The 24,439-nt window shown below is 49.2% G+C and overlaps 7 protein-coding genes across 7 annotated transcripts; 2 read left to right on the top strand and 5 right to left on the bottom strand.

Moving 5' to 3' along the window:
- Positions 1-23: 23 nt before the first annotated feature.
- On the top strand, positions 24-1,922 carry N7498_008909 (MDR family MFS transporter; the record flags this gene model as incomplete). The annotated part of the gene is made up of 4 exons (XM_058455971.1): positions 24-251; positions 322-1,216; positions 1,278-1,738; positions 1,806-1,922. 4 exons carry the CDS (start codon positions 24-26, stop codon positions 1,920-1,922), a joined length of 1,701 nt encoding a protein of 566 aa, XP_058305959.1.
- Positions 1,923-6,667: 4,745 nt separating this feature from the next.
- Positions 6,668-7,828, bottom strand: N7498_008908 (serine hydrolase domain-containing protein; the record flags this gene model as incomplete). Its single annotated transcript, XM_058455970.1, has 1 exon — positions 6,668-7,828. One exon carries the CDS (start codon positions 7,826-7,828, stop codon positions 6,668-6,670), a length of 1,161 nt encoding a protein of 386 aa, XP_058305958.1.
- A 1,143-nt stretch (positions 7,829-8,971) lies between these two features.
- Positions 8,972-10,551, bottom strand: N7498_008907 (lipase family protein; the record flags this gene model as incomplete). Its single annotated transcript, XM_058455969.1, has 3 exons — positions 8,972-9,959; positions 10,010-10,160; positions 10,215-10,551. 3 exons carry the CDS (start codon positions 10,549-10,551, stop codon positions 8,972-8,974), a joined length of 1,476 nt encoding a protein of 491 aa, XP_058305957.1.
- Positions 10,552-11,111: 560 nt separating this feature from the next.
- ilv3 (dihydroxy-acid dehydratase ILV3) lies at positions 11,112-13,118 on the bottom strand (the record flags this gene model as incomplete). The annotated part of the gene is made up of 3 exons (XM_058455968.1): positions 11,112-11,550; positions 11,602-12,992; positions 13,051-13,118. 3 exons carry the CDS (start codon positions 13,116-13,118, stop codon positions 11,183-11,185), a joined length of 1,827 nt encoding a protein of 608 aa, XP_058305956.1. The 3' UTR covers positions 11,112-11,182.
- A 1,095-nt stretch (positions 13,119-14,213) lies between these two features.
- On the bottom strand, positions 14,214-17,042 carry N7498_008905 (uncharacterized protein; the record flags this gene model as incomplete). The annotated part of the gene is made up of 1 exon (XM_058455967.1): positions 14,214-17,042. One exon carries the CDS (start codon positions 17,040-17,042, stop codon positions 14,214-14,216), a length of 2,829 nt encoding a protein of 942 aa, XP_058305955.1.
- Positions 17,043-18,688: 1,646 nt separating this feature from the next.
- On the top strand, positions 18,689-19,987 carry N7498_008904 (Metalloprotease; the record flags this gene model as incomplete). Its single annotated transcript, XM_058455966.1, has 4 exons — positions 18,689-18,968; positions 19,093-19,239; positions 19,299-19,718; positions 19,800-19,987. The coding sequence occupies 4 exons, from the start codon at positions 18,689-18,691 to the stop codon at positions 19,985-19,987; spliced, it is 1,035 nt and encodes a 344-aa protein (XP_058305954.1).
- A 1,971-nt stretch (positions 19,988-21,958) lies between these two features.
- N7498_008903 (uncharacterized protein) lies at positions 21,959-24,198 on the bottom strand (the record flags this gene model as incomplete). The annotated part of the gene is made up of 4 exons (XM_058455965.1): positions 21,959-22,324; positions 22,390-22,672; positions 22,734-23,151; positions 23,202-24,198. The coding sequence occupies 4 exons, from the start codon at positions 24,196-24,198 to the stop codon at positions 21,959-21,961; spliced, it is 2,064 nt and encodes a 687-aa protein (XP_058305953.1).
- Between the last annotated feature and the right edge of the window lie 241 nt (positions 24,199-24,439).

The following is a 24,439-nucleotide window of genomic DNA, read 5'->3' as shown; positions in this document are numbered from 1 at the left end:
TTTCACACTATCAGATCTAGAATATGGTTTTGTCTTCTCCAAATGAGACCACGGTAGCTACCAAGTCAGAAGATGCGGGCAGCACTGCTCAACCTCAGCACGCGAACAGAACTAAGGGACCAGAAGCAAACACCACGGATGAATCAGAGACGAACCCGACGGCGATGCATGGTTTCAAGCTCTATGCCATTTTCATTGGTATCTGCTTTGGTGCCTTCCTGATGTCCTTGGATATTTTCGTCATCGCAACAGTACTCCTACCACCCACTCCTGGCTCTCTACAGAAAAGAAACAAGAAACATAGCTGACACACAAAACAAGGCCATTCCATCCATCACGTCCGACTTTCACGATACCTCGCAGCTGGCTTGGTATCCGGCCGCTTATTCACTCACGACATGCACCTTGACTCCGCTAGCAGGAAAGCTAAGCGCAAAATTTCCTCTTCGCTGGGTCTACATCACCTTCTTTTCTATATTTATGGTTGGCAGCCTCATATGTGGCTTTGCGCCAAATAGTAACAGCTTCATTGTGGGTCGTGCAGTGGCAGGCGTCGGAGCGTCCGGTGTCGCCAGCGGAGGGTTTGTTATTGTTCTCACTGTCTGTCCCGAAAAAATGAAACCGGTCTTGATGGGAATTTGCAGCAGCTGTTTTGCCATTGGTATAATTGTGGCACCCGTTATAGGTGGTGCGTTTACAGAGAAGGCATCGTGGCGGTGGTGTTTCTGGGTCAACCTTCCTCCTGGTGCTGTAACATTGGTCTCTATGCTGTGCTTCTTCAACCCCCCATCCATCCAGACAGACGGGACCATTATTCAACGGATCAAAGGCCTGGATCTTATCGGATGTGGAATATTCATTCCAACTATTTTTATGCTACTTCTCGCTATGATGTGGGGCGGTACGGAAAAGGATTGGAATTCGGCAACAATCATTGGTCTCTTTGTGGCCTCAGGTGTGATGTTCATAATCTTTGTTTTCTGGGAGCGCCATAAAGGAGATGGCGCTATGATACCGGGGATTCTAATCGTCAGACGAACAGTCACTTTTAGTGTCTTGTTTTCCTTCTGCCATTTCGGATCACTTGGCATCCTGAACTACTATCTCCCTGAATGGTTTCAAGCCGTGGATAGCGCTACTCCTTTGGAAAGTGGTACGCGTACTTTAGCCTCTGTTGTCGCTCAAATAGTGGGAACACTGACTGCTGGTATTTTGGGTAAGCTTTTTACGCTAGTATCTTATATATTAAGGTATCAGAAGCTAAAACTAGGATATAGCCCGGAAGATAAATTATTATAATCCTTGGCTTCTCACTGGTCCTCTCTTTATGTGCACCGCCGCAGCCTTATACACTCAATTTTCGACTTATAATACACCATCTAGCCATTGGATTGGCTTCCAGGTCATCCAAGGCCTCGGGGTCGGTATGGCTCAGCAAATGCCCACTCTCCTAGTCCAGCTGGCAGTCAAAGATAAACCAGATTTTATGCCCGCTGCTGTCTCTCTCAATTTATTCTTTCAGTACCTAGGGGCCACGGTCACACAGGTTATTGGAGGTATCGTGTTCCGCTCAATTCTGAGCAAAGAACTGACCAAACATGCCGGTCTGAATACCTCCCAAAAGGCTTTGTTATCTGAGGCTGGAACTGCCCACGTACGCGAAATTACTGAGAATAATTTCCCCAAACGGTTAAGTCTGGTTTTGGAATCTTACAACACAGCAATTACTTCAACATTTGTGAGTTGCCCCTTCTCTGGATCCACCCTATTGGAGGATTTGAAACTAACTTGATGTACACCAATAGTTTGTTCCAGTTGCTACGACAGCAACGGCATTCTTCTTGGCTTTCGGGGTCAAGTGGACGAGGATCCATGAGAAAAGGGGGACTGCGCCAGAAGAGGGGGAACTTGAACGGCAGTAGGGATCTGCAAAGCTCGTTCTATAGAGTAAGAATGAGTCGCAATTAGTGTACATTGTGGAGGGAATGAGTAAGGGATCGATTTTGAGATCGATTGGATACAGAAGGGAGGAGAAGGCTACATCATTCAAACTTAAATTTGGTGAGCTGAGGCTCTGCAAGAAATAATCACAAAGTTAATTAGTTGCCTATGGACAGGCCTCTTATATATCAAAGAACATTTGAACTAAAGTTTTGATGTGCCTCCAGGACTCCTGTGGCATAGAAATTGTTTTTCACCTGTGCACTTACGACCCGTGTAGAATTGTACCAGACTGAATAAGGTGTGATAAATATACATACTTATAATCATGATCCAATGTGTAACGTACCCGGTAAGCGAGCCGGCCGGCCCATCCATTTATGTTTTTACTTTACACCTATTTTTTCAACCAAAACGCCTTTATGTTCACTAAATTATCTCTGATTACATTGATTTGCCCTATGCCCTACCAGATTACATAAAGAGCAGGTAAATTGACGTCGTCGCGCTGGTGCTGCCGCTTGCTGAATAGGCTGCGCGGATGCTGCTGGAGACGGTGCCATAGGCTGTATAATAGGCTCACGCGCTTGTAAATGCTCCTGAGCTTCTTGCACTGAGATACCAGCTTCGTAGGCTATATGCCTATTAACATGTGCGCGCTTTTGCATTTGCACTGCGTTGGCAGCGCGTAATTCCTTGTTTTCTTGCTCAAGTAATATGCCCTTTTGTATAGCGATTTGACAGCCCTTGATAAGCTGGTTTAACGCAGTTTGTGAGGGCGATGGGGGGCTATTTAAGCGTCGTTTTAGGAAAGCCTGGATTGACGCTCCTTGTTTAAGCAATTCGGCGACGGTCGCGGGGGTAGAAGCGCTAGATCGGTTGTTTGGGCGGCTTCCTGAGGGGGTAGGCGTCCGAGGCTGGATATTGAGCTTTGAAAGCACTCGTTCTGGGTCGAACGGCACTAAACCACCTGCTGCGAAGCTATTTTTAATCGTAAGCGCTTGAAAAGCGCTTCCGCGAGCTTGTGGGTATGCTGCGAGGAAATCAAGCTGGTCAATGTGGTTGATGCCAGCACGCATTTTTTGATCAACCAAGGTTCCGTATGAGCGCTTAAAAACCGCAAAACAACCAATATCAAGAGGCTGTAAGAGATGTGAGTTATGCGCTGGCATACAGATAGGAATTATCTCGTTTTCTGCGCAAATTTGGTCGAATTGTGGAGTTAAATGACTCCCGTGCCCATCGAGGACTAACAAACGATACCGGCCTTGCGTACGGCTATTCGTTGACGGTATAAATAGCCTTTGAAGCCATCGTAGGCTAATCTCGTCTGTCGTCCATCCATTTTGACTAACTTCAAAGCGCCAATCTCTCGGAAGGCCGTCGAACCAAGCCTGATTGTCTAGTTTGCCTTTGAAGATAATCGTGGGCGGGAGCGCCCACCCAGAAGCGCTAATTGACTCAATTGTAGTCACCCACTCGCGATTTCCTAGCTGTAAAACCGATCTCCGACCGTAATATTCCGCTCGAGTAATAACCTCCGCGGTCGCTGTAAGGCCCATCGCGAAGCCAGTCTCGTCAAAATTGTAGATATCCTCCGATAGGATGCCGTATTGCTGAACCGTAGCTTGTATGCTATTAAACCACTCTTGAATAACCTTTGGATCCTCTTGTTCTGATCGCTGATAGTTGTATCGACGTGAAAAGCGTGACTGAAGCTCTGGAGTGCGGTGGGTGTAGTTGTAGACCCATTTTTCGCCGACTGTCTGGATTGGAGTTGAACCGCGCTTTGCAAGCAAAAGATTCGCCATTTCACGCACTGTAGCGGATGTAGGGGCTGCTCCACGTAGATCCATTGATAATATCCACTTTTTGAGTGATTCCTCTTCGGTTTGAGTTAATTTATGGCTATTGGCGCGTGATCCAGAGCGGTTTGGGTGACCAGATAGCCGTTCTTGAAGGGTAGAACGCGGAACATTAAATCGGCGTGCCGCTTCACGAATTGAGCTAATTTCATGCTTCTGAATAGCGGAAGTAGCTAGTAGAACCCTGCCCTCTTGCTCAATTGAATGTTGCTTCGATCGGCAGCGATTGGGTGGCATAGTGGTTGGTAGAAAATAGAAAGACGCGTGTGAACGCGAAAAAATGGATGGGTGGCCGGCTCGCTTACATGGCCGGCTCGCTTACCGGTTACGTTACATGGAGCCTTAAACTTGTGATAACACTGCAATAACGGTAGAGCGCTGCAATACAACATAAGAAGTCCAAACCCCGACTTGAAAGCTGTTAAAAAGACATAGCTTGTCTTTATAGTTCCAAGGTATCGGGACTGAGTATTTCAATGAACAGTCAAGAATGGCTGGTTGACCCCGTTCAACAATCACTGGAGAACCATGTGTAGAGGATGAGTCTAAGACGATCCACGGCACCTACATGTAGGCTTTTTGCCGTAGGGGGATTTTCCAATACCATGAAGCTAGGATAATTCCAGATGTATATAGACTTTTGCAGTTATATAATCCCGACTGCCACGAGCGAGACTACCTTCAAAACGACTGGCTCTGTGGGACAGAGGCTCCGCATCTCCTGCATCATCAGTCTCTTCAACTCTTGCTTCTCCTCCTCTGATAATTCCTGACACGCAGTCATCATCTGCGTGACGCGCGTCATCAAGATCTCGACAAACGAAACATACGATCGGAATGGTATGTCGACTGGCACCCCGTGACCCGATTGCCTAATTGCCCCCTAAGATTAGGTGCCTCGGTCTAGTCGTCTAATATAGATGGAGAGCTGCGAGCTGGATCAGCCTTGGTGATGGTTCTCTAGATTTTGAGCCAATCGGTTTCCGCCCCCGATGAAGCCGACAGGACGCCGCCTGGCTGCAAAGACGAGCATGGACTCGGCCAAAGCCTTCAGGGGACATTTGGCATTGTAGAAAGTCCTGTCATAACCGAGGGAATCAAAATGAGTATACAAACAACAATCAATGTGCGTAGCAAGTCAAAAGAAAAAGAGATAAAGTTTCTCTTACGCATCCCTTCGATGCCCTGCAAATCCATGAAATCAAGGGCTTCAAGGCGCACCCGATTCCACGGCGAATTTGCATCCTGACTGATTGTGCGTATCCTGGCTTCCTCGACCTGTTCTACCATGGCCGGCGGAAAATCTGAGCAGATCAGCGTGGGACAACTCAGGGATACTCGAGCCAAGCTCGGCAATATAAGCGACATGATCAGACCCGGCCCGCACCCGCCGACCAAGATGCCGGTGGCGGTTGCAAGGGGAAGCGATAATTCAGACACTTGAGCATGACGGCAATCGGTTTCACATTCAGGCCGCCCGGCATGTCTTTGAAGCTCCCCGCTTTCTTTCTCCAGTCTTTTCGTGTCGCTGTTTGGGAATCTTTGTTAGTGTACGCTCGCGCATGGAACAGGATCGACGAACTTGTGACTGTCATTTTGGTCTACAGGCACAAATCTTGGGAAGTGTGATTGCCAATTCACCGTCAGGGGTACGGCTTAGGTAGTGACGTCTTGTAGGGCTGGGCCTGTGAGGGGGTTCTTTTGATAGTTCTGGCAACCCCTCCAGGATATATTTCTTTGTGTGCTGCTGTCCATCTGGTGATTTCCGCGCTGAAGCGGTGATGATTGGCGTGAAATTCTCCGTGGAATGACCGGCAGTTCAGGATCGAGAATTGGAGCGTGGAGAACAGCTTTGGAAGAACGGAAAATGTTCGGAGTCCGGCACTTTACCACACGGGAGATGGTCCGACCCGCAAGATTTTCAGTGGAGACTTAGCCCAAGACATTGGGGTTGACCCCTGGTCGATATCGAATCTGTGCCACTCAGAGCCTTGTTACAACAAGCAACACTAAATCATATGGGGGCAAAGAGGGGGCGCAAGGCTCGCGCTGTATATTTTTTTTTATTTCTTTCTTTTTAAAGCGAAAGTCAAAAGGGCAAAAATGTTTAACCGCTCACAGCCCACCAGATTGCTCCATCCTTTTTAAATTCAGGGCATTAGGCAGTCATAATTCATGAATACAACGGCCACGATACGTTGATACATATATATGAAACATTGAAATGGACTCTCTTTTGACCTTTTTTGGTAAAGCTGGACGGTTTGCACTCGGTGTCAGGGGCAGACCTAGACCCAGGCGCCAATCAGGCAAAAGTCATAATCGTCCTAATTGGTCATGTGGGCTTTTGGCCCCTGCATATCTGAGGTACCAAGGTAGAGGGGGCGGTGTTTAGGTACCGTTATAAGATGCACCCGCAGCTCAATCTACTTTATCTCTTCTTTTGTATCGATGAACGAGACCCATAAATCTTCAAGGTTTGGATATGGAACAAACAAATCGCGAAGGTTTGAATGATGCTCCACCCCCGGTCCATCCACATAATGGAATGTATTAGTAGGGACTCGGATATGCATGTAAGACTCAGGGGCGTGCTCAGTTTTCCTCTGCAAAAAGCGGCAAAGGGAATAAAAGGGAAAGGAAAAGCCAAATTTGCCAGACATTATCCTGTTTAGATGTCATATTTGCGAGTGTGTTGGGATGATCCACGCCGAGCTTCGTCTTGCTCACCTCCATCACCTGCAAGTCTAGCTGGTCAGCCTCTTCCCATAAGCCCTGCTTCCCTCATAACTGATACAAAAGTTGTTTGCCAAGGTCGTGTATACATTACTGAAAACCAATCTCAATATGACTTGACGAATCTATGCGGACGAGGAGCACAGCCCGTCAAGGACCCTATAAATCTCTCTGACATAGGCTTCGGTGTTGTCATTGCCCAGAGTACCACTGCCAGACATATTGTTCATCACGTAGGCGATAGTCATGCGTCGGTCACGGTCCATGATGATCATTGATCCTCCCCAGCCTCCCCAGAAGCCAATTCGTCCCTCAGGAATCCAGGCACAAGTTTGCAGTGCTGGCAGAGCAACACCAAGACCAAATCGCAGAAAACCAGAGGTGACAAGATCTGTTCCCTTTATCTGCTCCGTGAGCATTTTCTCAACTGTACTGGCTGAGATGATGCGCTTATTCTCGTCGAGAATACCATCTAGAGACACAACAGAACCAATTCGGGCTAATGCGCGCGCATTGGAAAATCCATTATTTGCACCGGACACGGTTTTTCTAAACCCCGGAGTCATAGAAGCCTCAGCAGGAAAAGGCGAGCCCGCGATCGCCTTTGCCGTAATACTTTGCGGATCTATCTCGCCGAACGGGAGCGCTGGAGGTGGGATGATATCCGCTGTGCGTGACCAATATTCTTCTGGTACTCCGTACTGAAAATCAGCACCCAAGGGACCTGCGATTTCCTCGGCCACGAACTGTTCAAGCGGCTTGCCCGTTATTCGTCGAATGATTTCGCCAACAAGGTGGCCTTGATTTGTGAGATGATATCCGCTACTCTCACCCGGAATCCACCACGGGGCCTGTGCAGCAAGCTTCTCGGTAGCCTTCTTTGTGATATAGATTTCTTCGAGAGTTATAGGAAGCTCCCATGCGGGGACCCCAGAAGAGTGACTGAGAATGTGGGACACTTTAACATTCTCTTTTCCGTTGGCTCCAAACTCCGGCCAATACGTAGCCACCTTCTCATTCATATCAAGAAGACCACGATCGATAAGAATAAGAGCTGCTAAGTTGGTGACAACCTTAGAGCACGACCAAACCACTGTGATCGTATCTTTATGCCAAGGCCGAGTCCGGGCCACGTCTGCGTAGCCACCCCATAGGTCGAGTACATTTTTTCCATCAAAATTCACACAGAGGGATACACCTAGTTCATCCCCCGAGTCGATTCTCTGTTGGAGCAGATTGCGAACAGAGTCTAGGGCAGGGTCACAGGTGCCGTAAATTTCATTCATTGTGGATCGAAAGTTGTGAAATCAAGTAAGGTAACGAAGATAAGAGAATATTTCGACATGGATAATAAACAAGGTATGTCTTTATGAATGAATCAACAGTTGGAAAATTCTAAACTTATGAACGACTTAAAATTGTTGCCTAGTGAGATACGTGGGTCGAGTTTGGACCCTGTAGAAGACGAAAGAAGTGAGTTAGCGGGCATCAGGCCAGATTGCCAGACCACGCCCGCCCCTTCAGGACCAATATATAGTGCTGTATTGTATTTTACAGGGACTCATTATACACCGAAGCCTAATACGCGTTGTACTGCAATATAGCCAAGAGTAATTGTCTTTAAAAATGTCCCATACGGATTAGCGTGATTTTGGTACGGGTCGATGAACAAAGCGCCAGTGTGTGGGGGGTAATCTGATTTCGAACTCTACTGTACAAGATATAGCAACCTTTGAGAAACAAAGCGGAGTGATCTACCCACATACCCAGATAAGACAAAGGTAAAGTCTTAGATCAGTGAAAAGGAAAACAAAGGCTACAATAGCCATTGCTAAATCAACTGTGTTTTAAATCCACATATTACCCCCGAAGTTCAGAAGAGCACAAGGAACAGAGGAAATTATATCATATTCAAGCCTTTCAATGAGTATTAATGAAACGGAAAATCAACGAAATTTCCACCTCATCAAAATGTGTCAGCAAGTCTATCACCATTTCATGGGATGCAAGCATATATGTCCCGCTCCAGCCAAGCGCTGCCCGGAAGCTGAGAAGGGTGTACCGTTACGCAAGAGACTAACATGTGTTTCAATGGAATTCAGGATCGAATCTGGACCGGTGGAGTTTCCATTCTTTATTAGGGATTATTCAAAAATTGAGAAGGCCGGGATATGCAGTAAGTGCTCACTGAACCTGAAGGCGGAAATGGAGGCTTTGTTTTGGAAGTGGGAGGTTAAGGCAGCGGAAGGGGAGACGATGAGGGATTGTGAAACTTCCAACCATGGAAAAAGGCCTTAGTATCTCCTGCAATCGTTTGATCTCATACCACTGGTGCATCCCCAAAAACATGAATAGATTTTCTTCAAGGTATCCTCATATTCCAAGATGGGAAGTGACCAATAGTGAACTTGAAGGCCCTAATAATATTATTATCTGTGTTTCACAGACCCCCTAGCCAAAGTCTCAATGCGTCGAGAATACAAGTCCATCAAATGCATAAGGGGGTCACCAAAGACGATGCCACGCATTTCAGCGTCTGTCGTTCCACACGCTTCTACCTCCTCGCGAGGAGGTAGCGGGGGAGGAGCGCCCGGAACAGGCTGCTGTACTACAGCTGACCGGCCATTCATCTGACCACGAGCACGTAAAATAACAAGCCGACCAGCGTTGGAAAGGGTGGATGGAGGAACGCGCCAGTACAGGGCCGGCTTTGACTTGTTCCTGGGATCGAGAACCGACCACGCAGACCCCGGGGCAGGCGAGGCATAGAGATCCAAGAGAGAAAAGAAAAACTCCTTGTCCGCGCGAGTAACAGGGTCGCCCTCATTGACGAACGCAAAGAATATTGACCTTGATCGTTTTGAGGGGGAAGGTGGAACCAGTGGACGAAGTGAGAGAGGCGGAGCACCGAACGTGACGCAGTGGATATTTTTAAAGCACCCACGTAGATGAGTGAGTTCCGATGTAACTTTCGATGATTTGGATAATAAATGCAAGTAAAGTAAACTGGCGACTGCGCCGCCGGCAGAGTGGCCTGTTATCAAGAGCGTGTAAGACATTCGACTTGGGTCCTCTTCAATAAGAGTTCGAAGACGTGCGGCGACTGGTGCTACCATTTTTCTAGCCACGGATAGAAAGCCGGCATGGCAGAGATTGGATGGGTCATCGAGGAAACCAGCGGGTGAGACTGGGGCTGTCTTGACATTTACGGCCCAGTCCAGGAAGCTTTGGCTGCCACGGATGGCAAAAACAATTGTGTTCATATCGTCAATGGGGAGTGATTTTATCACCATCGCCTTCGTTCCTTGACGCCAGTCAGAGCTCACGTATGAATGCCGTTCGCGCCCGTTTGGCTTGTCATAGACACGTCGAGAGTACTGAGCGGCGAGCCGAAGGAGGGGATATGTCGCAGGATAGCTGGAAGAATATCAGCAAACGAGTGAAGATGCTGCCAGAGACACACTGACAATTTCAACGGGGGTAGATTTGGTGGCATCCGTGAATTGGCATACATGTACACCTTGGAGAAATAATCGAGTGACCCTGAAGGCTTTTTCCGCCCTGGCGGGCGATATTTTTTTCGTTCATCCGACTGGAATGGAAGCGCACAGGCAGCGACTGTCAAGTTAAGTAAGTAAAGCCACATGATATAAAAGGACAATTATTACTTACGAAGCTCAGTCTCCTTCCCGCAGAACGATCCAATATCAATCAGGGTAATTACTTGATCTAGAAGCTGTGAGGTAGCCTCGCGCACATTCGAGCCGCCGCCGACGCTTTTCAACACGAGGTCTTCAAGATCCAAGATAGTCGCATTAGCTTTGCCCGTTGTATGTGACACGAGATTAGAAACGGATTGGGTCAGGTTCGTATATGATGTCCATTTTGTCAGGTCCGAATACGGCTGCTGGTTGGGGTACTGGGTGGGATAGTATGGGGATGCTGGTGCGACATTTGGGTACGCTGCAGCTAGTGGGACCGGAGTTGGTCGTGGAGGCAACTGTAGCATAGATGTTGCTGCTCCTTTATGAGGATGGCAATATGGGTCTGGAAGTCGGAGGTATGCGTTGAACTGCTTGCACCGAGTATGCTCCTGCCGGGGCTATGTACAACGGCTGCTTGCTATCCGCATCGTTCGCACGGCCAAGCTTGCCTCCGATCCACTTGTGAAGGCGCCGGCGCCTCGGGGGATCAGAGGTTACAGATACCATCGTGGAGACATGAGACGTATCGAGGTGGGAGTGAGGCTATGGTAACGAGGAGCTTGAGTCTGGGGGTGCCATGGTCGCAAGGATGAGGTGAGTAGAGCGGCCGAGGGTGTGAATGAGCCAAGAGAAACAAGACGCAGCGCGATGCAGGTCCTTTAGCACAAGCGCCCGCGATAGGATCTGCGCCACACCGACGCCGAGAAACAGGTGGGGATGTTGATAGGTGGAGGTTCAGTGCGCACAGCCCCCATGTTGGAGCGCGATCAACAAATCAGATGATCTGTAGGATTGATGTTAGGCTTACGAGAAACACAAAAACATGTGAACGGAATACACTGATGGAAATGATATTATATAACAGGCCCCCACTAAAATACATCGCTTTTATGCTTGGGCAGACACCCGGGGAGTCCATAAACACCAAGGTATGATTTACTCTACAGCATCAGTAACACAGCCGTGGCTAGCATCCTTGACGGTGCGGGCATACTTGCCCAGTGTGCCGCGCATGGTGAGACCGGTCTCGGGCAGCAGGCCAGCGGCCTTGCGGGCCTCCCAGGCCTCACGGCGCACGGAGAGCTCCAACTCAGGCACCTCCAGATCGAGGAGGCGCTTATCGGCATCGATGGTGATCACATCACCGTCCTCAACGAGACCGATGGGACCACCCTCGGCGGCCTCGGGCACAATGTGACCGATCAGGAAACCGTGGGAACCGCCGGAGAAGCGGCCATCGGTGATCAGAGCGCAGGACGATCCGAGACCAGCTCCCATCAGGGCAGAAGAGGGCTTGAGCATTTCTAGGGACATAGTTAGGATAGTTCAGAAGCTGTTATAGATTCGCCACGTACCAGGCATGCCGGGGCCACCCTTGGGGCCGGTGTAGCGGATGACAACGACAGTCTTGTCCTCCTTCTTGATCTCGTTGCGTTCCAGCGCAGCAATAAAGTCATCTTCGTCATCAAACACGCGAGCCTTACCGGTGAAGCAAGTACCCTCTTTACCAGTGATCTTGCCGACACTGCCACCGGGCGCGAGAGAACCACGCAGAATCTGAATGTGACCGGTGCTCTTGATGGGGTTTGAGAGGGGGCGGATGATCTTCTGGTCACTGGGGAAGTCGGGAGCCTTCTCCAGATTCTTCGCCATGGTCTCACCGGTGACGGTCATACGGGAGCCGTCAATGAGACCCTCCTTCAGCAGGAGCTTAAGCAGAGAGGGGGTTCCGCCGATGTTGAACATGTCAGCCATGACGTATTTGCCGGAGGGCTTCAGGTCTGCTAGGAAGGGAATGCGATCGGAGACGGCCTGGAAGTCGTCGATAGAGAGTTTGATGCCAACGGAGTCAGCAATGGCGATCAGGTGAAGAACGGCGTTGGTAGAGCCACCGGTGATGTTGACAAGCACCATGGCGTCCTCGAAGGCCTGGCGAGTCAGAATGTCGCGGGGACGGATGTCCTCGGCGAGCAGCTTCTTGATAGCGCCGCCAGCAGCCAGACACTCGAGATACTTGGCCTGCGAGTTGGCAGGGTTGGAAGAGGAACCAGGGAGGGTCATTCCCATAGTCTCAATGGCGGTGGCCATGGTGTTGGCGGTGTACATACCACCGCAGGCACCTTCACCGGGGCAGGCGTGACGGATGACGTCAAAACGCTGGGGCTCGGTGATCTCCTTGGTGATGAACTGGCCGTAAGCCTGGAAGGCGGAGACAATGTCGATATCGGCATTGTTCTGGGTCACAGCGCAGCCGGGCTTGATGGTACCACCGTAGACCATGATACTGGGGCGGTTGATACGACCCATGGCCATCACGACACCGGGCATATTCTTGTCACAGCCGGGAATACTAATGTTGGCATCGTACCACTGGCCACCCATGACGGTCTCAACGGAGTCGGCGATCAGGTCGCGACTCTGCAGGGAGTAGCGCATTCCCTTGGTACCCATGCTGATTCCGTCACTGACACCGACCGTGTTGAACTGGAAACCGATCAAGTCTTGATCCTGGACACCCTGGCGCACTTTGTTGCTGAGATCGAGCAAGTGCATGTTGCAGGGGTTACCATTGAACCAAACGGACGAGATGCCGACCTGGGCCTTGTTCATATCCTCCTCCTTGAGACCGACAGCGTACAGCATGGCCTGGGAAGCGCCCTGGGCCTTGGGCTGGGTAATGTGGCGAGAGACCTTGTTAAGGGCGCCATCCTTCTCGGTGCGGGGGAGGGTAGTGGAGAGAGTGCGGCTGCAGAGAGACACCAGAGATTAGTAGAGCGGAGGCAATTGATGGGGAGCGGACGCACGCAGTCGCACTGGAGCGGGACAGGCTTCGGAGAGCCACGGGCACACGGGCCCTGGTTTGAGAGAGCATGGTTAAGGAGGAATTGAAAACACCAGAACCACCGTGAATTGCAAAGAAACGGCGGGGGCCGGGGATCGCGAGAAATAAGAAAAGGCGGAACGTCAGCTCGAGGGAGGCTTTCGGAGTTGGAATGTTGCTCCGCGGGCTCCACCATCGCCGCGGTCCAATCTGGGGCCGGCAGTTGTCATCGCATTTTGATCTTCTTATGCCGGCATAACTTTCCACGCTAGCTTGTACCTATTGCCCCATCAACGCACATTGGGACACATTTATTGTAAACTTACTAAATACATAGCATGCCCTGGTGCAAATCTCATGGTGTATTTTGCCGAGGCCGTCACGGGGAGTGACCATCCCAGGTCGCATATTGCAGATCAATTCCAAATCAGGCAGTTAACACAGCTTCCGACTTAAGTGATTATATCTGCAGGCAGTAACTTTGCTAAAGACTAGGACCAGAGCTACAACCCAGTATGAAAAGTATCATGTAGTATAAACGAAAATACAAACTGGAGAAGAAACTAAGTCTGGACGTGTTCGCGTAGCTGAATATACTCATGAGGACGCGGCTAGTCCCGATCGGGCTAGTCCCGGCTCCCTGGCAGAATTGGTCACCGCCCTCCAAGGCTATGGATGCCATACGTCACAAGTAATGCTATACCAATCACCATCCGGTCATACCTAAAACCCCATGGCAGCCCTGGTCTTCACACTTGGTGATGGTGTATTGATCCTCGTAGTACCGTTGTGATCTTTGGTGGCAGCAGTGCCATGTTTATCTTTTAAATCGACTTTAGCAAGATCCCTCTTCATAGAGGGCTTACAATAGCTGAGGGTCAATTGAACTTTTATTCAGCCTGTACACAGACATCACGCAAGTCACCAATGTATTTAGGTATCAAAGGAACAACATGGAATCGAAACATCCCATGCACTCTCTCCTCACGTGTCTGAGGTTCCTTATGTTTTGAAATGCTATGATCGATCTTGACCATTTGATCATATACTTTGATACAACTCTCATGAACCGGCATTCGTTTTATGTAAGACGACAATAGGAACAAAGTACAACTTCAATCGCTATGGAACGTTCTCCCCTTCACTTCAACTCAGGTACCACTTGCAGTACACCCTAGGGAAAGCGTCACCCGCATACTCAAAACCTGGACACATAGACGAGTCATCGCTTCCGTGGAAATCACCTGTGCAAGAAATAACACCCTGACCACAGTCAAGAGATCCAGCTTTCTTGTGGTGTGAATCTCCCGTATACTTGCAATTGGACAAACTGGACGTGCTGATTTTCCCCTTCAGATCCTTGAAAGTGAGATCGGGCGGATACCAGTATCGATCGATATTACCGTTCGATTCATCCTGGGATCCCACGGAGTCATCACACCAGTTGGGAGTGTCGCCAACCTTGGGGACGTACACATTCCATGACCAATCTGAAATGGCACCGCCATTTTGAACGATAATTCCGATGTACAACTCGCCCAATGGCTGGCCAGTTCCAGTTGCGACGAGCGAGGTCTTCGTTGAAGTAGCCGTAGTGTGGACAGGGGTGTGTAGGGTTGTCATTGAGCCCACACACTTCTTGTTGCTGTTCGTGCTCGCTGAATAGTGTGCGGTTGCGCAGTATACAACGTCGCCGTTGGACTCGGTAATAGTGAGAGGGCCAACATTCGCGGCTGTGTCCAGCGGTGGCAATGTAGTCCAGCCGCATGGTTGGTAGTTTGTCATGCCAGACGTTGAGCTCATTATCTGGTAGAAATTGTCTGGACTTTCTGGGCAATAGCAGTTGCACTCATGATCCTGCGGGCATTGATGAAGACAACCCAGAGTAGTAGTAGTACTAGTTGTTGATTTAGTGTGAGTGCCTTTGCTTGTCGTAGAGGGCGCAGTATGGTGGGTGGTCTTGGTACTGGTGTGTTCACTGCTACTGGTAGTAGCAGTAGCGGTAGTAAGAGTCGTTGCAGTCAGGCTTGATCGGGCCTGAGCAAATCCGCTAGAGATGTCGTTCATATCCGCTGCATCGGAAGCCATGATGGATGACGCTAGACTATTGAGAAGCGAAGTATCCAGATCCAGATCGGGGTGAACCCAGACAGTCTCGTCCGGCACAGGTCCGCAAGCTAGACTTTTCATAGTTGCGCATGGATCAGAAGATGTAATCGTGGTCGTTGATGTATGGCCCGTCTTGGAGCATGCCTCCGTCGTGGAACAAGCAGTGGTGAAACATGTAGTTGTAGTCTTGGAACTAATCACTGTCGGGCTACATGTGACCTCACAATTCTTTACTTGAGTCTTAGTGCATGTGGAAGTTGTTTGCGTGGATGTCTTCTCTGATGTAGTCGACTTGTGCGAAGTAGGCTCCGTGGTAGGATTGTTTTTCTTGTTGGGATCGTCCTTCGGGTTACTATTCGGCTCATCGTCCGGGTTGACATCTGAGCCAGATTCTTGTGAGCTGGTAGAGGAAGGACCGCAAAGCCATTTGAGGAATGAAGGGCATTTCAACCCGTTGGTGGATGGCATGATTGGATCGGGGATAATCAGACTACCTCCAATGCCATGCTGCACATCCGTTGACGGAGGCCAGGATTGAAGCACAATGCCGCGAGCTCCCACGAATATAGGCCCATATGTCGTCTTGGCGTGATCAATATAGGTCATGGTGGTTGTTATAGGTGCCGTCAAACCGGTGAGCTGTGGCACGGTGATGATACCATACAACCCTGTAGTGGAGGAGCCAGAGATCGTGGTCCAGCTTTGATGAGATGTAGTTGAAGTAGTTGATGTTTTTGACTTGGTTGAAGTAGTGGAATCCGTAAACGGGATTGTTCGAGTTCCATCAACAATTACACCTCCTCCTCCTTTTGGCAGAGACAACGTCTCCTTGCCTACAGTAACCACCCCGCCAGGTGTTAGGGTATTGGTACCGACTTGGAAGCCGGTCGGGTCTGCAGTGACCGTCAGAGTTCCCAGAGTCAGCACTTCATGGGTCGCTTGCGCTGTCTTGTGAGTTGTATGGGAGGTACCAGTGCTCGCATGAGTTCGGGTCGCCCCTCCTAGTGTTTGAGGGACGGTCTCAAAAGGCACCGTGCTGCCTTGAATATAAATACCTCCGCGACCGGTTTCAAGGGAAATAGTTTCTGTACCGACTATAACATGGCCGCCGGGTGTCAGTGTAGCGGTGCCAACCTTAAAACCCGTGGGCTTTGCAGTCACGGTCAAAGTTCCAACAGTGAAGACAATATCAGCCGTGCTAGATGGATGGTGCGCGGCGGTAGTAGTTGTATCATGCCCAACAGAAGTGCCCGTTAATGTCTGAGGCGCAGTCTCAAAGGGCACTGTGCTGCCGTGAACGACGATAGCGCCGCCGCCTGTTGGCAATGATAGAGTCTCTGTTCCAACTGTGACTTGACCACCAGGTGTCAGCGTGGCAGTCCCCACCTTGAAGCCTGTGGGCTTTGCAGTCACGGTGAGAGAGCCAACCGTGAAAACGATATCACCCGTGTGAGCTGTATGCTGCGCGGCGGTAGTTTTTGTGGCAGCCCTCTTGGTGGTCGTTGTTGTGGCCGGAGGCATCGTGTAATCGATATGACTTGAGCTTCCATCGATGAACAGGCCACCGCTGGACCCTAAAGACAAAGTATGGGTGCCAATGGTGGCTTTACCCCCAGGAGTCAAGGTTTCCTTTCCGACCACAAAGCCTGTCGGATTAGGAGTCAAGGTTTCCGAGCCAATATTAAGGATTCCGAGAGTTGTGGCAGCGCCCTCCATACAGTCGGTAGCTGTCACTCCATTGATATGGGGATGAGTTGGGTAGCATAGATAGGTGACTGGATGGCCAAACGCAGTACCTGAGATCGTTGCTAGCTGCACTGCCTTATCGGTTGGTTTGATCGTGAATGCCGTGGGATGGTCTGACATGGTGATTGTCGTAGTGAGAGTTGGTGTTGCTTTGTGATCGAATGACTTGACCAGAATGGCTTGCCACTTTGGAATTTTCTCAACTGTGACATTGTAGCCCTGCAGGCTCGGGATAGAATTTGCATTAGCCCGTGCCTGGACATCCTGGATATCATCATTTCTTCCAGGATCTTGAGTAGTCTGATCAATATCCTGGGAGAGAACAAAGGTAGGCCATAGAGCTACTACGAGAAGCAGGCCCAAGATATGAAGTATAGAAAACGAGAACATGATATTGCACGGAGTCACCATGACTCATGAAAACCGGACTTGTTGAAGGCGGGAAATTTTAATTTCATCAAGCCAAACCTCTGTTATAATTATTTCTATTCATTTGGATCTATTCACCTACTGTATTCCAAGTGGAGCGTCTTGTCACAATGAGAGATTTACAACTTGTGCCGTCATTGCGCAGATCCGCCTGGCCCCAGCCTGATGTTGGAAGGATGGTCAGCCCCCATGAAACGTAGGCCCCAAATGACGCGGCAAAAATGCTTGTATCGTAGCTTCCTGCTGTCTAGGTTATGGGGTTGTACAATCGATCCCGCAAGGAAGACGCGAAAATGTCCGTGCAGCGCCCCCACATAGTAAAGACATATCACGATGGGGGCGATAATTCAGGGACGCCTTTCGTTGCCTTGACCAATCGGCTTGTGTAGTTGAGTAGAAATGAAATGACGCCACGAAAACCAAATTGATCAGGCTACATGGATGAGGAGTGCATGGGTCTCTTATCCGGCCCCCTTGGGGGCGGGGCCAGCGGTTTACGAACCTGGGGCTAGAATCTATTGGCAAATCCCGAGCGGTGACTCCATCTATCAGAAACGCCTTAGTATCCCGTTTGAGTGAGTCCGCAAGGCTTAGTACACAACCTGGGTGCTATGTAAAGGGGCCGATAGGGGCCAGATGACGAATATCCTTGAAAATGCAATTCTCAACATGACCAAAATGGCAAATGTTTGGTACAGCATCATCGAGAAACGGGAAGGATTCCCTTGTCCGGTTTCAAGACCTCATCTTTCCGGGCAGAACAGCTCTATTCAGCCCCAATATCACATGTTCGTCCTCGGAAGTTCGTGAAAATGCCTCATTTGCATGGATGTCTGCCTATCGATAGATTTGGGAAGCTGCTCTTTGGAGGAATGTCACCAACTTATCGCCATGGGGCCATGACGACAAAGTCGTCTATTACGGAAGAAATTCTCGTATGGGGCGAAGAGTGGCTCCAGGCATAAAATTGTCTCCTAGTGTCCAGTAATTGACAGTTCGGCCACGTCTGCTGGAGGGTCGTATTTTTATGTAAATTCCGGGGCTCCCTTGGCCATTGTCCTTCGTTTTCTTTATACGTCGTGAGATCTTCTTATTATGAGTGATCTCCCTCTGTGATATACCTCTCAGGCATCATCTATCACCTGCTAGCTTATTGCTCTCTTACTTTCGGTCTTGACCCCCAGTTGAACAAGTCTTCTTGATCAGCAATGATGATTCTATCATCTCGATGGCCGTCCTTTCTATGCATGGTCATCGTATTCCTGGGCTGGTTTGGCCCCGTAATAGGTGCCGTGGAAACATCAAATATATACAAAGTCCTCACGAAAGACGACAAAATGGGCGGCGAGTGTGACGATATACTGCCGAAGGTCAACGCGATGGCACCCGAAGTGCAAAAGTTGGTTGATGCTGCAATCAACGCCATCGACCTCATTCTCAGAGATCCAACTATCTTGGAGCGAACCAATTCAAATAATCAAGGGAAAAATAGAGAACGGATCCTTCTGCTTGCACGGCAAATCTTTGGCGCTGAATTCGGCTCGAGTTTTAAGAAGAGTCCGTTGAAGTATTTGAAGCTCGATAATGATTCTATTGCTGCTATGACTACCGTGAAAGGTCAGACTCAAGATACCCTATCCTGTTCTGTTCTCTACTCTTATTCGACAGCCTTCAATGAGTTCAAGAATCAACGTTGACTATTACCATGCAAATGATGCTAACGACATTTTTCGGAACGCAGAAAACTTTAAAGACATTCAAAAATATATCACAAGCGGAGGCAACTCTAAATGGCGATTCGCCTGCGGCGATTCGTGGACCAAAAAGGTCAACACGCTGCAAACAAACTACATCCCTTATACCAAAGATACGCCCATTAAAGAAGTCGGTATGTGGTTCCTACCATGATGGTGAATCTCTTGGTACTTGCTGATTGATATATGCTAGCTGGCCTTAATGGTGGTTACGGAAGGCGGGCATTCGCCGACTACACCTGGTACGACCAGGGAGGGCCGAAGATGAACCCCGCACCACCTGAGAACCCCGACGAAAGTGAAGCAGATAAAGAAAAACGCTGGAAAATCCAATCGACGTGGTATTATGTCGCAAGTAAAGGATGGAGTGAGGACGGACCGTGCAAGGGTGTTAAACATACAAATGAAGCGCCAGAAGCAGAAACCATGGACTCAAAACGAATCATCTACTTTTGCTCAGAGGTTTGGGACAAAGTCACCAGAAATGTGTGGAAGGCAGACCTGACCCAACTAACGGGGAATATTCCGACCGATGGGACCGCTCATCTGGACAATTACCAGAGTCCTGGGGCAACTTTGCTCCACGAGATGACTCATCAACTCTCTAGAACAAGTGCGTATTGATATCACCCAATTTTTGTTCCCAACGACTCTCATTCACAAAAAGGGAACCATGCTAATCTTCTCTAAATAGACGATGACCTTGGCTATAATTTCCAGAATGTTCAAAAGGGACGAACCCAGCGTCAGCAAGCAATTCTAAACGCTGATAACTACAATTACTTTGCGGCGGCCGCATATCTATCTAACTATGAATGGCACTCTGGCGTTGCGAGATCACTCGGAACCCAAGAGACACAAATTCATACTACCTCTCGTTAGGTCGTGTCCCCTTTCAGACTATCAGAGAGACCGATTAGCACCAACACCCTTGGAGGCCCTAGGCTGCAATTCATGTTCTCAAACTAGCTATTAGCTATAAGATCACACATGACAATTTCCTTTTCTTATCCAATCCTAAATATTTGTCATCCACTAGCATAGCAAGAACAAACTGCCTATGAACCTTGGAGGGTCCCGTGCAGTCAATAAATACCTGGAGGTCTTCTTCCCAGATAAGCTCCTCCTCCGTCTTCCCAAGTGCCTGGAGAATCGGCGGTCGTTCCTCTTTGTACATTTGCTTCATTCTTTGCCTCAAGCCCGGGTCCCCAAAAACCTCTTCACGCCGTTCGAAGGTGTTCCACTCGATGCAATAGAAACTAACGTGATCTCCACTAGGCAGTTTCAAGAAGTTAGTCTCTTTGCGATTCACTGGAACGTGATGCAAGCCACTATTTGATCCTCCGGGCGCAAAATGGTCAAGGAATACAGGGAGCCATAGAGGGCGCTTTGAGTTATAAACAAAGACAAGCTCCAAGCAAGAGTAGGGAAAGCCATATCGATGCATCATGTGCAGCTGCGAGTCAAGTCTCCAGATAGGCTGTTCGGATAGTGGCCTTTCTAGAAGTGGTGAAAGCCATCGGCTCAATTCCGATGTCTCGGATATACAGGTGGCCTTGATGGCCTTGAATTTGTTGTCCGCGCAATTCTCTCCAGTTGGTCAAAGTTAGATATAATAGTAACCAAATTTACAAAACCAGTCGGACTCACCCCATAGATAAAACACTTGTTTGGGATCATCTTGATCCACGCAACAATAGCTGCGACGGCCGATGGTGACATCAACCCCTCTCTGTATATCTCGCAGTATAGCCAGGCTCTTGAACCAAGCTTTATGGGAGGGATGGTTTGAGTTTTGCAAATCTGTTGCAGAGTACCGCAAATTCAACGGAATCATACAAGACATCACGATGCAAAGAAAATCGTACTGAGCTCAAAGACAAATGGGGGGATGAAAGAAACAAAGATGACGCAGGCGTTGGGGGCTATATATATTCCCAGGCAAATGCGGGGGCCAAATGACTGGGACGTGATTACAGGTGGTTACAGGTCAGTATCGTTAGTGGCCTAAGGCAGAAGCCAAACCAACTTTTATTTCAAAACACTTACCATACCTTATCATCTTTCTCCACCTACCCAAAACCCATGAGACATCGTTTTTACCTCAAAATTGCCAGTTTCCATCTCCACTACTATGTACGTTAGTTCTGGCAATTTGTAACTACAGTACATAGTTAACTACCTACCGAGTGGGCCACACCGCCGACTAGGCCACACAGCCTCCTTTTCGCGTCCTACGCGTCATTTTTGGTTTCTACCGACCACCATGCCACCAAATCGCTCTCAAACAGGCCGAAAGTCTATCGAACAGGAGCGCCTCCTTTTATTAGCTATGCAGGCTATTAAAAACAAAGAAATGCCAAAAGCGGTGATTTAATCTCGCTCAAAGATATGAGACGCAAGCTAACGGTGGACAAGCTCTTCTACCGGCTTTGATAATGGTCCAATCCAATTTTGCTCGCTGTGTATTCTCGTCCAGCCCGGTCAGCTCACTCCGTTGTTGCTGCTATAGGATGACGGGGCACCTCTATTTCGGACGGTGATGTTTACCTTGCTATACTCCCACGTCTGGCACCAACATCTCGTTAACGCGCATTCCAAGCCCTGGCTCTACGTTTGAACAATACTATTAAAATGAGAAGATGCAAAAATGATCACAGTTAGACCAACATAGTTGACTATTTTTTTGGCCAAAAGGTATACGTGTAAAGGATGGCTAAGTTTTCCTTGAAGCTACTCTGGCAAGGTTCTAAGAGCATCAAGCCCCGCGGTTAAATTTATGATAATGATTAATACTGACAATCGGGTGGCAGAAGCATCGCTAGTACACAGGTGAATCACCCGAAATGACAGTTACTCATACCAATTGGACCCGTCAATCCACTTTATAAAGTCCGTCCCATCATTCAACCACTCTTCATCGAGCCAGTCTGAAGGAATCACATTCGATACTGCACGAATCGATGGGTTGGCATTAGCTGGCGCGGCGAGCACGTAGTCCAAAATATAAGAGATGACCTTGCGGGCTTGTTGGCAGATCTCGTAATTTCCCTTCTGCGGTAGGACGATGTACTGAATGTGCGAGACGAGATTGCTGAGGTTCTGAATTACCTCCGAGCGGGAAAAGCATCTCTCGCTCGGCCACGGGCGGGCGTTCTGCGTCTGGCGTAGGACTTCGATAGAAAGAATTCCGGCTGAGGGGAGGCCAAAATAGGGGATCTAGATCCTCGTCAGTATGTGACTAATGCCCCATCGAGGGCGTAAATAAATGAAGGCGAGAATACCGTCCATCCAAGGTCGCTACAGAAATTCCCACGTCGTTGACCAATGGCAATCTGGGTAAGCATTCCTTTGAGAATCTGGTGCGCAAGGCTAACAAGAGTCTCGGACTCGGTCGATGACCGCTTCACCAGTATCCGCTGTAGAAGAAAGTTGCTATACAGTAATTCAAGATGAATATAGATAGGAAGAGTGTTCTTCATACGCAGAGCAGTTTCGGTGCTGTCGTCCCACTGTAGGTAGGATGGCAGATCTCTGCGCACCTGCTGCGACAATAAAACTATTTTACTAGAACAAGTAGAAGAAAATCAGCAAGCTATCGCAGTAGGGCGATTAGAAGAAGGCATACTCAGCTCTTTGTAGAACATCAGGATCTTGGCAATCAAGAGAGAGTTCTAGCACAAGCTCGCGGACGTGGCCTAGTAGGAAGGCCACCCGGCTCCATGTGACCCCGTTAATAGATTCCTTAACGTTCCAACCTTTAGTATCTAGTTTGCTGATTGCAACTTCGCGTATAGCTGGCTTGGCGATTATTTCGGCGGGTTTGAGGTCTAAGGGAAGCTGGATGCGACAGAAGCGATAAGCAATCAGAGGCGGACAGCCGAGAAATGTTGCCAAATCCTTATCACAGGCATAGGCGAGCACTATAAGTCGCTTACGCCCTTCGATAAGGAAAAATGGTATATGATCGCTGGTGTCAAGCTGGTGATAGCCCATAGCGAAAAGGAGCGTCGAGAGCTCCGCAAGACGTTTCCGTGGCCGGTAGTCTACACATTAGCTATTATCTGCCCTTCTCCTAACGTCTAAGATAACTCACCGTGGTCGCCGCAGACCAAGGTCAGGAGATGTATATGTCGCAGCAACAACCAGCCAAGAGGGTCGCTTATCACGCCCACACTCTCGCAGAATTGTAGACATAAGTCGCCACCAGCAGTGGCTAGGATTCCTAGATTTTTGTGATCGGTGGCAGAGAAGGCTAAACCATGGAAGAGTGGATCGTCGACTGCTGTGCGAGAGGCGTATTTTCCGGGTAGTGTGAGAATTAGTCCAATAGCTTCCCAGCGGCCCGCGAGGGCAACGAGATACTCGTCGAGTGTCATCTCCGCGTGCGTGACGAGTTGGCCCATGGTTCCCTCAAATAACCGCCGAGAGAGCACTAGTAGCCATGATTGTGAGTTCAGGTGATTCGGTATACTACTGTACATCCCCTCAACGGCATTGCAGATAGTAACCATGGTCGGCAAAGCCATGAAACCAGAGTTATTTCCTTTTTCGCAAGCGATGGCAGTCCGGCGGTATAATGCAAAATCATCAAAAAACAATGATAGCAATTCTGCACCAAGCTTTATCTGGCGGTGGTCGACCGCAAAGGTAGTATTCTGTGCGCCGGGCGGATTGAGTTCCGGTAGCCGTAGAGGCGATATAGACTCGTATTGCTTCAGACTAGCCTCATTCTCACTGTAAACTGCCGAAAAGCTCGTTAAACCTAGAAAGCTCGGAGTGGAGTTCAGGGCTAGTCGATGACTCCAGATCTTGATATAGTGGTCTCGTAATGCGTGTGGCGAGCTCGCAATTGGTTGCGGTTGCGGAACTGACATCTGCGTCAAGTGCACGGCTTCAGACGTTGGAGACGTCTCTACGGTAGCACTTTCTGTCGTCGATGATGCGGTCCTTGTTGGATTCGGCCTATACACGCAGGCGGCTGCCTTGCGCGTGCGGCGACACCGTCCACATGTGGGCACGAGGTGGTCACAGCGGAGCTTGGATCGGCGGCAGGGCTCGCACGAAGACAGAAGACCGTTATGCCGGCGCATCGTGATTTTTCACTCACGTTACTGAAATGAGTCAAAATTGGGAATGGAAAAAATGGAAAACACATATGAACATGGCCTGCATGAAACCCACGGAGTGTCGAGAGTCGGAGTGTCGAGAGTCGGAGTGTCGAGAGTCGGAGTGTCGAGAGTCGGAGTGTCGAGAGTCGGAGAGGTGAGGACTCGGAGTCGGGGTGGGGCCTTGGCCAATGAGCTGCTCTCTATGTATCGATTGCCCCGAAAA

Source organism: Penicillium cinerascens (genome assembly GCF_028974065.1).
Source record: "Penicillium cinerascens strain IBT 15544 chromosome Unknown scaffold_4_segment0_segment0, whole genome shotgun sequence".
Lineage (NCBI taxonomy): Eukaryota > Fungi > Ascomycota > Eurotiomycetes > Eurotiales > Aspergillaceae > Penicillium > Penicillium cinerascens.
This window is presented reverse-complemented; position numbering and strand designations above follow the sequence as displayed.